The 13,631-nt window shown below is 45.1% G+C and overlaps 1 protein-coding gene across 1 annotated transcript in view; it reads left to right on the forward strand.

Annotated features, from left to right (window-relative positions):
* The window catches only part of UBE2H (ubiquitin conjugating enzyme E2 H), a 74,519-nt gene that overhangs the window by 33,474 nt on the left and 27,414 nt on the right, over positions 1–13,631 (forward strand). Inside the window, exons 2-3 of the mRNA XM_075925365.1 lie at positions 288–364; positions 1,629–1,703. Of these exons, the coding sequence (XP_075781480.1) occupies positions 288–364; positions 1,629–1,703 (152 nt within the window). The remainder of the gene's footprint in view (positions 1–287; positions 365–1,628; positions 1,704–13,631) is intronic.

Raw genomic sequence — 13,631 nt, forward strand, 5'->3', positions numbered from 1 at the left:
TTTCTGAAGTTTTCAAGTTACTACCCCAGTGCTAAAAGTATGGGAAGGTTTTGTTCTATTTAACATGGGTATTGGGGGCAGAAGCCGGGGAACTCCCTCTAACACTTATGGAGCTGACCTCCATTAATAATTGGATTGTTCAAATATATTCCAAGGCTATGAAATTTTATATCTAAAGATATTCTGACTGTTACATTTTAGACTGTTCAGTGTGCCAAGTTTCCTGAAGTGTCATGACTAATACGTTGTCATCTGGACATAACATTTTCCTTTACTTAATACATCAGTATTGAGAGCAAACATGAAGTCACAATCCTAGGAGGACTCAATGAATTTGTAGTGAAGTTTTATGGACCACAAGGAAGTAAGTATATGATCCTGTGACTTGTGATGCTTTTTTCCATAGTTAAACCACTTCATAACGGTTACAGGAAAAACAGAAACAAATGGCCAAGTACCACATCAGTTGTCCATATGTAGTAATTGGGAGCACCTGAAAATCTGGAAACAGGAAGTTGGAGCAAGAGATCAAGGAATGTCATTGCACTTAAGATCCATCACCAACCTGTCCAGTTTCTTCCTGCTGATAATAGGGGAAGATGGGAAGGGGAGCTGAATTTCAAACCTTAAAATTGGGTGAACATCCTCCTCTCTCATAGCTGAATGGCAGGTGGGTAGTTTTGATTGCTGTGCAAAGCCACAGCTTTTCCTAAAATAAGGCTTAAATTTCAAAGGTCCTGAGCAGCACTTGGGATGGCAGCGTGTAGTTGACCACACGATTAACCGATAAACCTAGGCTTATCAGTGAATCCTGTCAACTACACACGTTCCTTCACCCTTGCTGTGAAGGGTGGAGGTGGGGAGGGGAGGCTGCTGCAAAGCAGCTTCTGTCTGTGGTGGGCCCAAGCTCTGCATCCCATGTAGCAGCTTCTGCCTGTGTGGAGCTTGGACCCCCCGACAGACAGACTGCTGCCACCCTGCGCTGGTGCCTCTGAATCAGAGGCAGCAGCACAGGGAATCAGGCAACTGGTCTGCAAGAGGAAGCTGGTTTTTAAATTTCAAGTGGGTAAATTTTCATGTTTTTTTTTTTTTTTTTTTTTAAATTTCATGTGCTAAAAATGTCATGCGGTTACACAACTATTCAATTACCCAGTAGCTAACATCCTCAAGCAGCGCCACTGCTCATGCTCAGCACCTTGGAAAATGTGGGCTGTCAGTTGAATTTTGTAAAATGTTTGTAAATAAGATTGAAGGCAAAGACATGTTTTCCAAAAGAATTAGCTCTCTTGCCGGATCTCTAATATGTCTTGAATTAGTAACGTTTCTCAGGGTAAGTAGATAATTTTAACTTTTGTGGTCTGCATGAGATTCTTGGACCTTTGTGCTGAGAACTAATGTAGGATCAGTTAAAATCAGAGCGTCAATAAAGATCAATACCCTTCACATTTATGGGGAATGGGTCTTTCCATCTATGCTCTGTAACAAAGGAGGTTTCACATGAAGACTTATTCTAAATGGTATTTATTTTTCGAGGTTTTGTTTGGTTTTTTAACTTAATGCTATTGTACTTTTATGCTTTGCAGAGTTCTGCAGTATATCTAACACCTGCATTTTTCTCTGATTTGCAGCACCATATGAAGGTGGAGTATGGAAAGTTAGAGTGGACCTTCCTGATAAATACCCTTTCAAATCCCCATCTATAGGTAACCAATCATCTTTCCTTCTCAATCTGTCTTGTTGCTCATGTAGTACAGGTGCTAACTATTTTCTAGCATTTTCATAAGTTATATCAACAATTATTCCAGTAACTTTTTATTTATACTGGAGTCAAAGGCCTTCTGTGGGTTTCTTATAATCTTAATATTAAAGCATAATATTAATAACTTTTAGAAGGAGTTAAATTACAGGACTTGGATTCAAGAAGTCTGGAATCAGTCCCTGAGTTATAGACTATCCTGTGTGACATTGGGCAAGATACTATCTCAGTTCCCTATCTGTAAAACCTGGGGATACTTTTCTGTTCCACGGGATTGTAAAGATACATTCATTGAAGTCTGAGACTCTTGGATGCTGTAGTGAACGCTGTGGGATGTACTCACAGGTATCTAGATAGGGCATGTTAATGAATAATTCTAAAGTCTTTGTGCTCTTTATACTGTAATATACATTCTTGGATTGACCCTAGATTCAGAAGTAGGCTGTCTGTGACCTTTTTCCAGCAGCAGGATTTGGAGGCCTGAAATGCAGAAGCTGAAATCTGGTTTTACTAATCACCTTGGTTTAACTAATAACTGTGTTCTTGTAGTATGGGAAATAATAGAGGTCGTCTTTGCTGATCTAGTCAGAGAAGCAGCAGTGCTGTAAAACTGGGTCGTGCCCATTTGGCTGAAGCAGTAATTATCTTTGTTCACACTGAACAAATCAGTATCTTGGTAGGCCAAAGTTCTTATTTTAGGGCATATCCATGGTGTCTTTCAATCTTGAATAGCGGTGATCTAATTTCAGTATTTCTAACCTTCTCCAGTGGTTTGAGTAGAAATAGCTAGTCGTGTTTAAAAACTGAATCAAGTTCAGCTACATGATTAGGTTTCAACATCCCCTTCTTGGGTTATGAAATAGGTGCTGCTAAATCAAGGAGTGAAATAGCAGTTGCCCATTGAAAGGGCACATTTGTAGTTCAATCCACTGAAGTATTTTGAGGAGTCTTTCTATCTAAAGCACTCGGAACAGCTTGAGGAAAATTGATACGGAAGCTTGACGAAGTAGATCCCAACATCCGATCCCAGCATCCTGATTTGAAGTCAGCGGGTATTTGCTGATTATTTAATACTCTTACGTGGAGACCGTTCTATTTAAAATCTTTGCCTCTTATGTGCGAACTAATCTTTGTGGTTCTTCATGTTAAGTATGCCCCTTATATATAGACAGTGTCAGTATTCCTCATCTCGTATGGTCTTGTATATACAATGTCTTAGCTGCACCATCAGGATATGCACATCAAATCTGAATAGCCGTGTGATCTCATACTACTACTCTTGGCCTTCCTCTATCAGCAACAGACCCAGTTGTCAGCAGGTGGCATCTAACCTATGATCTCTGAAGCTTAATGCATGAGCCACTATTGCACAAGCTAATAGTGAGGTGGCCCTTTGACAAGGTTGTGGCAGACTCCTCAGTGGTTCGCAACCTACTTACCATAATGCAGCTTTGTCTGTTACGTGGGCTGCGTCCACACCGTATGTATACTCTGTTCATTTACCCCCCAAAAAAAGTTTCCTGTTATATGCCAGTGATACAATTCATATTTCATTTCACCACTAGCAAATGTCTGTCAAGAGTGTTTTAAACTAGCATAGTAAGTCAAAGCGTTAACTGTTCAAATGTAATTTACAATCAGGGTGGCATGGCGTGGTAGCCACTCACTTCTGCGCTGAGCACCTCGAGAGCAATTATGAGCGTGCCTGCAAAGATGGGGAGCTCTGCCCAATATGGGGTACCCCCAGCCAGGGACTGTCTTCAGTGCATCCAGCCTCCCTCAGAAGGACAGCCCCCACTCTCTCCCCAGTCTGCCTCCCAGCCAGGGAATGTCCCTCCATCACCCCACCCTTCCTGGGACTGTCCCCTCAGCATCCAGATCCCACATATTGCTGGGCTGATACACGTGCTTTCCCTGCAGACATAGAATGATCCCTCCAGCATCTAATCCCACACCCAGGGACTGCCCCTCAGCACTCCTCTCCCATCCAGGGATTGTGCTCCAGTATCTAGTCCTCCATCCAGGACCCACATCTAGAGTCTGTCCCCCATGCGCCAGCTGCACTCCTCGTGCCCACTGGTCTCCTACCTCAACTGTAGGTAGCTCAGCTGCCCTGCCTGCCTCCACTGCAGTCCTCGTGTGGGGAAGCCTGCTCAAACCAGGGGTAACTCAACCTCCGATCCTGCAGGGTGAGGGGCCCTGAGCACCTTGGCCTCCTGCTGATGCTGCTGGGCCCAGATCTCCTGGGCGGAGGAGGCGGGCTGAGGTTGAACCTGATCCTCTGTCACCTCACTTGTGTGTGTTTTGTTTTGTTTTTTGTTTTGGTTTTTTTGCAATCCCCCACCTCTGGCTTGCTCTGTGCCTGGAACAGGTACCCCTTGTGCCCCATCCTATTATGGCCCTTAGGATGTCAGGTGCAACTGTGCGCGAATTGAGCGATGGTCTAGGTGTCTTTAGAAGGGGACAGTGCCAAATCAAGCCGGCATGGATTACACATCCACCCTGGAGTCATCTTCTCAGTTGTGAACTCTCCAGTTTGGGACCTGTCTTTCTGAGATGCACAGAGCACCCAAATGTATGCTATAAAACCATTCTCCCATCAAATCAGACGCCCTAAACCCAGTTTAGGTTTGCAAACTGTATAATGCATTGCCTGCCAGCAATCTTAGATGCAGGTGAGAGGCTGCCCTAGACAAATTGCAGTAAGTGCACAACCCCTGCCTGTTTTATTTAACACCATTAAAAAGTTTAATGGCAAAGTGCAATTCTGCTCTGAAAGTCTCACTTATCTGATCTGCTCCTTGTGTGTATTTGGAGTCATGCTGCTGATTTAGTAGCAAAAATAAGTCAGCCCTACAGAGTGTATAGAGTTATATTCCTTGTACATCAGTTGTTTGCTAGGTTCCTGTCAGTTACTTTGATAGTAATGTTGCGCTAGTGGTGTTGACACAATTTCTTCTGGTGAACCTTCAGTACTGGTTGTACTACAAAAGGTAGGAAAAAACCTAGAGTTATAGCCTGAAGTGGACTGAATTTACAGAGCTGACAGTAAGAGAAAATCTTATTGCTTATAAATTGGGCATGTCGGATTGATGGCAATGTTTCTGTACCCCTTTCTGGCCTCCTCAGATACCCTCTTGCACTCATACTCTGCCCTGGAAATACCCGTTTGTGACTGTCAAAGCACCCCGCCCCCCATTGAAAGGTCTAACTGCTGCTCTGGGGTCCATCTTCTTATCTTGAGGGTACCAGAGTACTGGCTGGGGGAGTAGCATTGAGCAGAGTCTCCAGGCTGAATAAATCGTAGAAATGTGGGGCTGAAAGGGACCTTGCCAAGTCACTTAGTCCTATTTCAGTACAGGAGAGTTGACTAAGTATTATCTAGACCGTCCCTGGTAGCTGTCTAACCTGCTCTTGAATCTCCATCACTGAAGGTTTTTAACCTCGCTAATGATAGCTCTGTTTGGTTTAGTCTCAGACCTGGCACAGTGAGTTGAATTCTTATCAGCACAGGAACTTCTGAGAGGAGGGAGCTTCAGCTGGTGGTGGAATTGGGTGATAAGAGTACAGAAGACACTAGTATCCAGGTAGCTGCAGCAGGGAGGAGGTTTGTATTTTCTTTGGGTTACGTTTCTGCTGCCTTTTTCTCCTGCCTCTTAGACTGGCTTATATGCAAGAGCCAGAGCTGGGTGGATTTTTGACCCTTCTCTCCAGAGAAGGGTCTCAATATAGTAGAGAGCGGGAGAAAGTACCTCAATTACTCTCTAGTCACCAATGTAACTGATGCAGAAGCTTTGGAGGAGGCTTGTGAGTAGGAGAGTTAGAGGAAATACAATAGAAAGCTACGGCTGGGTTGTATACTGTTCAGCTAACGGTGTTTCCTTCAGCTCCCGTGAGGCAAGAGATTGAGGACGCTATATGCACCACCTCAAGCCTGGAATTGCTAGTATTTGGGGAAGTGAATGAGTCTGGCTTAATGGGCAAGATTCTTCTCTAGTTCATCGATCACTCACAAAAGGAGAAAAGATGTGATGTGATTGCTATAAACAGATGACATGGCTGTCCATGACAAGCACAAGAAGCTTAGTCACTGGGATATGGATTCCTCTACACCATCTGCACACAGAAGGCAGTGTAAATTGTCTGCATAATAAGGATGTTAATAGGTAGGTAATTGACCAATTGTGCTGTCGATACAATTTATATCGACTACACAATTAGTCAATAAGAGAAGGTGCTCTGTCCCGGCTTGTGCCAGTCCAGGAGCTACCCCTGCTGTGGCTCTCCAGTTTAAATGTAGTAGTAGACAGGTGCTCAGGCAGCCCAGCTCCCCCTACATTTGAGCTGCAGCAGGGGTAAGTCCCGGACCAGTGTGAGCCAGAACACAGGTAGGACCGCTGTGGCTCTGCATTAGAGCCAGGACTGGGCAGCTCTTATTACATTTAAAATGCAGAGCTGCAGCAGGGATAACTCTCAGACCTGGCATGAGCCGGGACTGAGGAGTCCCAGCTTGCACTGGGTCCAGAACTGCTGCACCTCTGCATTTTAAATAAAGTAGGAGCCACCCCGCTCTTACTAAATTTAAAATGCAGAGCCACAGAGGTCCCAAATTGGCGCGAGCTGGGACTGCTTGGTCCCAGCTCGTGCCGGGTCCAGCAGACTCTGCGTGCAGCCAGCCTGGGCCGCCATGGTCAGAGGCTGATTCGCAGCGGCAGCCCTTGTCCGTAAGGGGTGGGTGGGGAGGAGCTCTCTGCTAGGACCCACTGCAGACAGGGGCTGCTTCTGGAGCAGCTTCTCTTCCCCCCTCTCCCCCCCAAAGCCATTGCTGCTTCTGATACAGAGGCAGCAAGCAGGAGAGAAGCACGAAGCTGCATAAGACAATAGATCATATAAAACAGAACTAGCTCCCTTTTCTCCTTTATAAAGTACACATTTTGTTAAAATTTCAAAATGAATGGTCTGCTTGCAGCTTTCCATGTTTGTCTCTAGCATTCTGGAATAACTTGTCTATTCAAGTTTTAGAAACTGAACTTGAAGGTGACATTTTTGCAACAAAGTAGGATAGTGGCATGGGGAAATGTATTGGGTGTTCCAAAGTGCTATTGACAAAGAAGTGTTAGTCCTTCCTGTGCTGAAGGTGGATTCCAATAGACAATTTCCAGCCTTTTAGAAACTAGCTTTTATTCCAGCGTGGCCTAATATAAGGTACACACAAATTTAACCCACCACACTATTAGGGTACGTCTACACTAGCCCCCTAGTTCGAGCTACGGAGGCTAATGTAGGCATTCGAAGTTGCAAATCAAGCCCAGGATTTAAATATCCCATGCTTGATTTGCATCTTCCGGCCAATCACCATTCTTGAAATTTACAAGTCCAGACTAACTGCCCGCGTCTACACGCGGCAGGGACCCGTTCCTCGTGGAATGAGGTTTAACAGGTAGTTTGAACTAGGGCTTTATTTCGAGTGACCGGGTCCCTGCCGCGTGCAGACGTGGGCAGTTAGTCCGGACTTGTAAATTTAAAAAAGGCGACCAGCTGGGAAGATGCAAATCAAGCACAGGATATTTAAATCCCGGGCTTGATTTGCAACTTCGGATGCCTACATTAGCCTCCCTAGTTCGAACTAGGGGGCTAGTGTAGACATACCCTTAGGTACTTCCCCGTGGTACTCTCCTTAGAGAAGTGTAATTAAAATAACGTTGTTTGGTTTGCTAAACAGGTTGGACCAGGTTAGTACTCTGATGATGTACCTCAATGGAAAATCCAAATGTTTTAGGAATTGTTGCAGATAACGCATAGGCGTTGCTCTTCTTCATTTAGTAGTAAACCTGTGCTCCAGCCAAGTACTAGTGACTGTGCTGTTGGAGAATCTTTCCAAATAGATTTAGAACTGAATCCTGTTTGCTAGTCTCTGAAGATCATATCGCATTTTTTGCAGGAGAAGTATTTGCCCTAGTGTGGTGGCTGCTTTCCAGTTTTGGACATTGTTTTATATAACTGTGTAGAAAGAATTGTTTCCTGTCCTATTCAACTTCATAATATCATTCTGCTGTACAAAATAATGCCTCATCCCAGAGGTGGCACACTCCAAGTGCTTCCCATTTGTAGTTAATAAAGCATCTTGGCCCTTCCTGCATGCAAGGAGCACTAGAAATGGAAGTAGTCATCACTAATGCATTTGCAGATTTCATTATCTTGGCCTGTGGGTTCCTGCCACCTACTTCTGACTATGCATATTCATGTTATCTTTGTGCCTGTCACACAACTCTCTGAAGTTACCAGGCTCAAAATGTTCTTGATGCAAGATCTAACTTTTTTTCTTTCAAAGAACAAAATTTTACTTAAACCCAACAGCCAGCTTGTACATCCTTGTGTCCAGCTATGATTCTGATCCTGAGCTTCAAGTGTGGAGAAACACGGCACATTTACACATGGCCACTAAAATCCTGGCCCTGGAATGTTAACTTAAATCCATCCAATTCAGGCAACTCTAAACCTTACTGTATTTTAAAAGTGGCTGATTTTTCCAGAAATTTGTCTGTTTGGCTTTTGAAATTAATGTAAGCTGCTTTCAATAGTGCCTGTGGCAGCTGTTTTAATAATTCCACCCCCTTCCCATTTATTAAAAAAAAAAAACAAGTTATGGCAAACTTAGAAGTTGGTTTCTTCTCTGTCTCCAGTGGATGATCTTTTTGGAGCTCTTTACAACTTCAAATACCCCGTTGGCCTTTCATTTTTTTTTCCTTTAGGATTTGGTATCTTCAGGAAAATGCACTTTTTAGCTTTTTCCTGTTTTTAAAAAGAGAATTGTGAAATGTCTTTAAATATACTGTTTCACAATCCCAAATCATGAGAATACTTTGTGTAAATGTAAAAATATAAGTAATTATCTATTCATAAATTTCCAAAGGATTAGGATTAAATGTGTCTCTGTCCTTGAGGTCACAAACACTAAACCCTAAGATATGTATTTTCTGGCCTATTCACCTGTTGAGTGATGTTGCCAATGGCTTGTAGAATAAATGGAAACCTAGGAGTCTGCATTCTTGGTTTGGCATCTAAAAAGTCTGTGCATTGCCCCAACCTTCTGCTCCAGGCATGAGTCCCCTCTCAAATGCCAAACTCCAGCCCCACCCATGTTACACATCTCCCTATTGATGTACATAACACAATTCATTCTTCACATGCCTGGGGAAAATTAGAGGAAACATTGTTGCTGGAATCACTTACTACAGTAAAACTCCGATGGTCCGGCATCTGACGGTCCGGCACTCCTGATGGTCTGGCACCATCAGGAACCCGGAAGTGCTCCGGGCAGCCGGACCATTGGAGCTGGTCTGCCCCCAGCTTCCCCGATTCAGCCGCTGCTAAAACTGACCAGCGGCTGAATCGGGGAAGCCGGAAGCAGAGCAGCTGGAGTGCTGCTGGGTAGGTCCCGTAGCGCTGTCCCTCGGGGCTGCGGGACCAACCCGGCACCACCCCAGCTGTCCCTGATTCAGCCGCTGCTGAAACTGATCAGCGGCTGACTCCAGGAAGCCTGAGGCAGAGCTTCTCTGCCCCGGGCTTCCTGGAATCAGCCCCTGATCGGTTTCAGCAGCAGCTGACTTGGGTATACCTGGGACAGAACAGCTGGGGTGCTGCCGGGTTGGTCCAGTAGCGCCGAGGAGCGGCGCTACTGGACCAACCCAGCAGCACTCCAGCTGCTCTGCTGCAGGCGTCCCTGATTCAGCTGCTGCTGAAACTGACCAGCAGTGGCTGAATCAGTCCGGCTCTGCCCCAGGGGTCCCTATCGGAAGGGGGGGCTATGAGGGGTCTGGGGTGGGGTGGGGGAGGTGCATCCCCCCCCACCCCACTCCAGGCCCCTAATAGCGCTCCCTTCCAATAGTCCGGCATATCTGATAATCCGGCACCCCCTGGGTCCTAAAGGTGCCGGATTATCAGAAGTTTACTGTACAATGTTTTCTCTGCAATGTTTTGATTGAGTGCGCACAATATTCCCAAAGACCATCTCCAAATAACTTCCATATAGTCATATATCAAGTCTTTGTTTCTCCTCCAGTTCTGTGGGTAATTTGGCCACAGTCTCTTGCATTTGTATAGCACAGTTTACTCTGGGATGGAACATCTGTTTATACAGTGTTTCCTGAAGTGTGGTCCGTGGCCCAGTACCAGTCCTTAGGAGGAAAAAAATACTGGTCCTGAGAAAAATTATTGCACATGATCCTATTAATTTGTGTGGCGGGGTAGCAGCACCTTGCACTGCCGAGCGCGGCAGCGTGGTCCTCTTGTGGGAGAGCCTGCTGCCATGGCATCTCTGCTGGGCATGCTCCCGGGCGGCAGGGCTACATCCGGTGGGTGCTAGTATCCAGGGAGAAGGCTAGGCTCTGTGCGCACCTATGCAGAACACCCGGCGCCAGACGCAGCTGGGGGAGTCGACGTGGGCCGATAAAGCGGCCGGGATTGGGGCTGGGAGGGGTGGGGGGAACAACCTGTTGGACAGGTAGGGCCAGTGACACAATTTATTTGCATATTCATCATTTGCTTAATGAATATGCAAATAAATGTTACCAGTCCTCCAAAAGCTTGTGAATGGGTTTACTCGTACCCAGTATCAAAAAGATTGGGAACCACTGTGTTTATATAGAGAGATCAATGCAACTACTTCTGGGTGAAACATTGTAGCTACTTGTCAGCACTAAAATATCCTTTAGGCTGTGCTCAATTTGTCTTTTTTACTGCAAGTTCTATTTTTACTGCCTGCTCCTAGCTGGATTGCCTTACAGTTTGGTTCTTAAAATTTCATGAGTCACTTATCACCCCTGATCATTATGAGTTTGCTCTTGCAGGTATATACCAGTTCCTATTCTAACCTATAATAAACTTGAAAAAAGCCATTCCTCCAGAGAAGCTGTGCTTTGTACAAAGGGAAGGGTGAAACACCAAAACGCAATATATATCCACCTCTCCATACCGAACACTTGATACAGCTTCCCTGCCACAGCCAGGGAATGGAAACAGGCTGACAAAGTGTAGGAGCTGCTTTCAGCATGACTTGGCACAGATTCACAAGGTCTCATGTGCCAGTCACTGAAGCCTGTGTCATGTGACCGTTTACCTAAGCAATAAGGTGAGTTGACTATTGGAAGTGTGGCAGTTCTGCAGGTTTTGCTAGATTTTCTAGAATCTGCTCTTTATTCACCAGTTAAACTAAAATCAAGAGGTAGTGTCTTCCTAGTGAGGGAAAGGGATTCTCTAGTGATTAACCCAAGGCTAGGAGTCCTGAGATCTCAGATCTGCCCACTCTTCTGTTGTGACTAAAGATAAATCATTTAACTTCTCTGGCTGAGTTTCCTCATCTATTTATACATCAGAGGTTGGAGGCATAATGTTGCAGAAGTATGCAAAATAAATAAAAATAACCGTGGGACCATTTTCACTGCAAACATCACAAGTAAGGTAAACTGTCCCAAGGTGTGTGTTCAATGATTTGGTGTTACAAAGCACATTTCACACTTTGTTTACCTTTAAGAATTGTAAACTAGCAGCCAAATCCTGTACTAAAATAGATTCTGTGGTCCAGAGCTGGAGTACCAGATTCCAGGACCTCTCCCATTGTGTAATGAATGCCTCTGTGCTAAGATGGTGCTGTATATACAGGACTGTCTGGTATTACTAGTTAATATGCTGAATTATTGCTTAATCTGAGACTCTTTAAGTGAAATGACTTGCCCGAGTCCACAGAGTCTGTGCTGAGCAGGGATTAGAATTGATGTCTCATCTTCTAGCCCCGTGCTTCGTCCCTGCTAGACCACGCTTCACTATTTGTAAGAGCTCTTCTGGAGGATTGCACTTGCATTCCTCCCTCCCATTCTGTCTCTCAACATTGCATATGAGCCTAACGCCATGATTAAATGTACTGTGGTAGCAGCCCATCCACCGTCCCATTGTGCTAGGTGCGGTACAAACACAGCACAAAAAGATAATCCCTAGCACAAAGAGCTTACACTCTTCAGGCTAAGACGAAACAATAGATACAGACCAATGAGGGAGTAGAAGGAAGCAGTGATAGATTGGTCAGCATGGCCGGCAGCAGGCCTAGCACACCAGAAACCTAACTGCTGTATGGAATCGGACCCCAGTGCATCCTGGTTTAGAGATAAGAACACAACCACAGAGCTGAGCTATAGCCTGACTGAACAATTACATCACACTCCTACAGGGCGCTAAAATCACAGCTTCCTTATGACAGTCTGAATAATAACTACTGCACTGAGATCACAGGTCAGGAATGGCCAGCTTGTACCAACGCTGGCTGAGGTATTTGGCTGCCCGTGTAGCGATAACAAAGGTGTGTTACATATGCAGATGTGAATCTGCTGCCATAATTGTTCAGGCAGGAATGAAGTTAAAAAGTCCAGCCTGGGCTGATGAGATAAAGACCCACATGGGGACCAGAAAAGTGGTGGGAGGGGGGAATATAAGGTTAAAACAAACACCACGTGGTGAATATAAACTAGCTACGTTTCTGCTGGGTTCCATTGAAATGGTCTGAACTCCTTTTAAAGGGCCATTGCTTTATTCCTGGTGCAGTTTTTGTCCCAAAGGTTGTTTCCTTGTCAAGAGGGAAGAGTTGAAATTTACTGTGTGCCCTTTTCTTGTCTTGTCTGCCTCAGCAGGACTACCTGTCCCTGCTCTTGTTAAAGGCCTGTGCTGTGCATCAGAAAAAGTACTTCACAGGTTCTCTCCAAACCTACCTGCTAGCTGGCTGTACTCTGAGCACAGAGGAATGATTGGCTGCCCTTTGAGGCAATGCATGGTGGCATGACACCAATTCCTGATACAAAGGGGAAGTGTTAACTGGGGCAAGAGTGTCCCAGCTTCTACAGGCCAGTATTGTGGGTAGTTTGTGCAGTTGCACTAATGGAAGGAATAGGGAGACAGCTTCTAGTCCATGTTCCCATTGATTCTTTCTCCTGTACTGTCGTATTTCCCGTTCCAAAGCAGACATTCTACCTGAAGAGGTGGACAGGAAGCCCTGATGCAGGTAGAACAGTCTGTCTCAAGCAGTCTATGGGGTTGAACTCAAAAGAAGGTTCCTAGGGTACAGTCTGAGAGCCTGGGGTTAATTGACTTCAGGCTTGCAAGGCTGAGGCTGTGGGGCTAGAAATAGTGTTGATATTCTCACATAGGCTGGAGCCCTGGCTCTAAGTCCTGAAAGGAGAAAAGGGTCTTGGAGTCTGGACTCCAGCCTGAACAGAAATATATAAATGGCTAGTTTTAGCCCGACAGCTTGAGATGAAGTCAGTTGACCTGGGTACTGAGACTCTACACCACAGATGTTTCTTTTCAGTGTAGACGTAACCTAAAGTTTGAATGGCCTAGAGAACAATTGGAAAAATGTCTTCAAAGGAAAAAGCTTTTGGCTCCAGTTTATCAGGTAAGACCAGGACAGTTGCCTTTAGAAATAGCAGCTAGTCATCCTGGTTCATTTGCACTCTCTGTAAGAATATGTCCTGGCGAAGGTCATTTGTGGTGGTGAGCAAGCACTGCCAGTACTTCAAACCCTTCCTATGGGATATTCATAGCCAGATGTTACTTGAGTGACAACTACCCTCCTAAACCTGTCCTCCGTGTCAGCTTGAAGTCTCCTTGTGGCACATTGCTGCGAATAGTCCATTCAGAGAGCCATCTTCCCAAGATCTCATACATGCTACTGGAGTGCATGCTTTTAATGTGGTTTTTTGAGAAAACAAGAAGCCAATACCCTGAATGCACAAGGCTGTCCATAAGAAGCCATGTAAAGTAGATGACTGAACTTGGGAGTCTGTTCTCTGGTATGAGAAGCTACAGACTTCTGTATCTGAGAGGTCAG

The sequence above is a fragment of the Pelodiscus sinensis genome, chromosome 1 (genome assembly GCF_049634645.1).
Source record: "Pelodiscus sinensis isolate JC-2024 chromosome 1, ASM4963464v1, whole genome shotgun sequence".
NCBI classification, from domain to species: Eukaryota; Metazoa; Chordata; order Testudines; family Trionychidae; genus Pelodiscus; species Pelodiscus sinensis.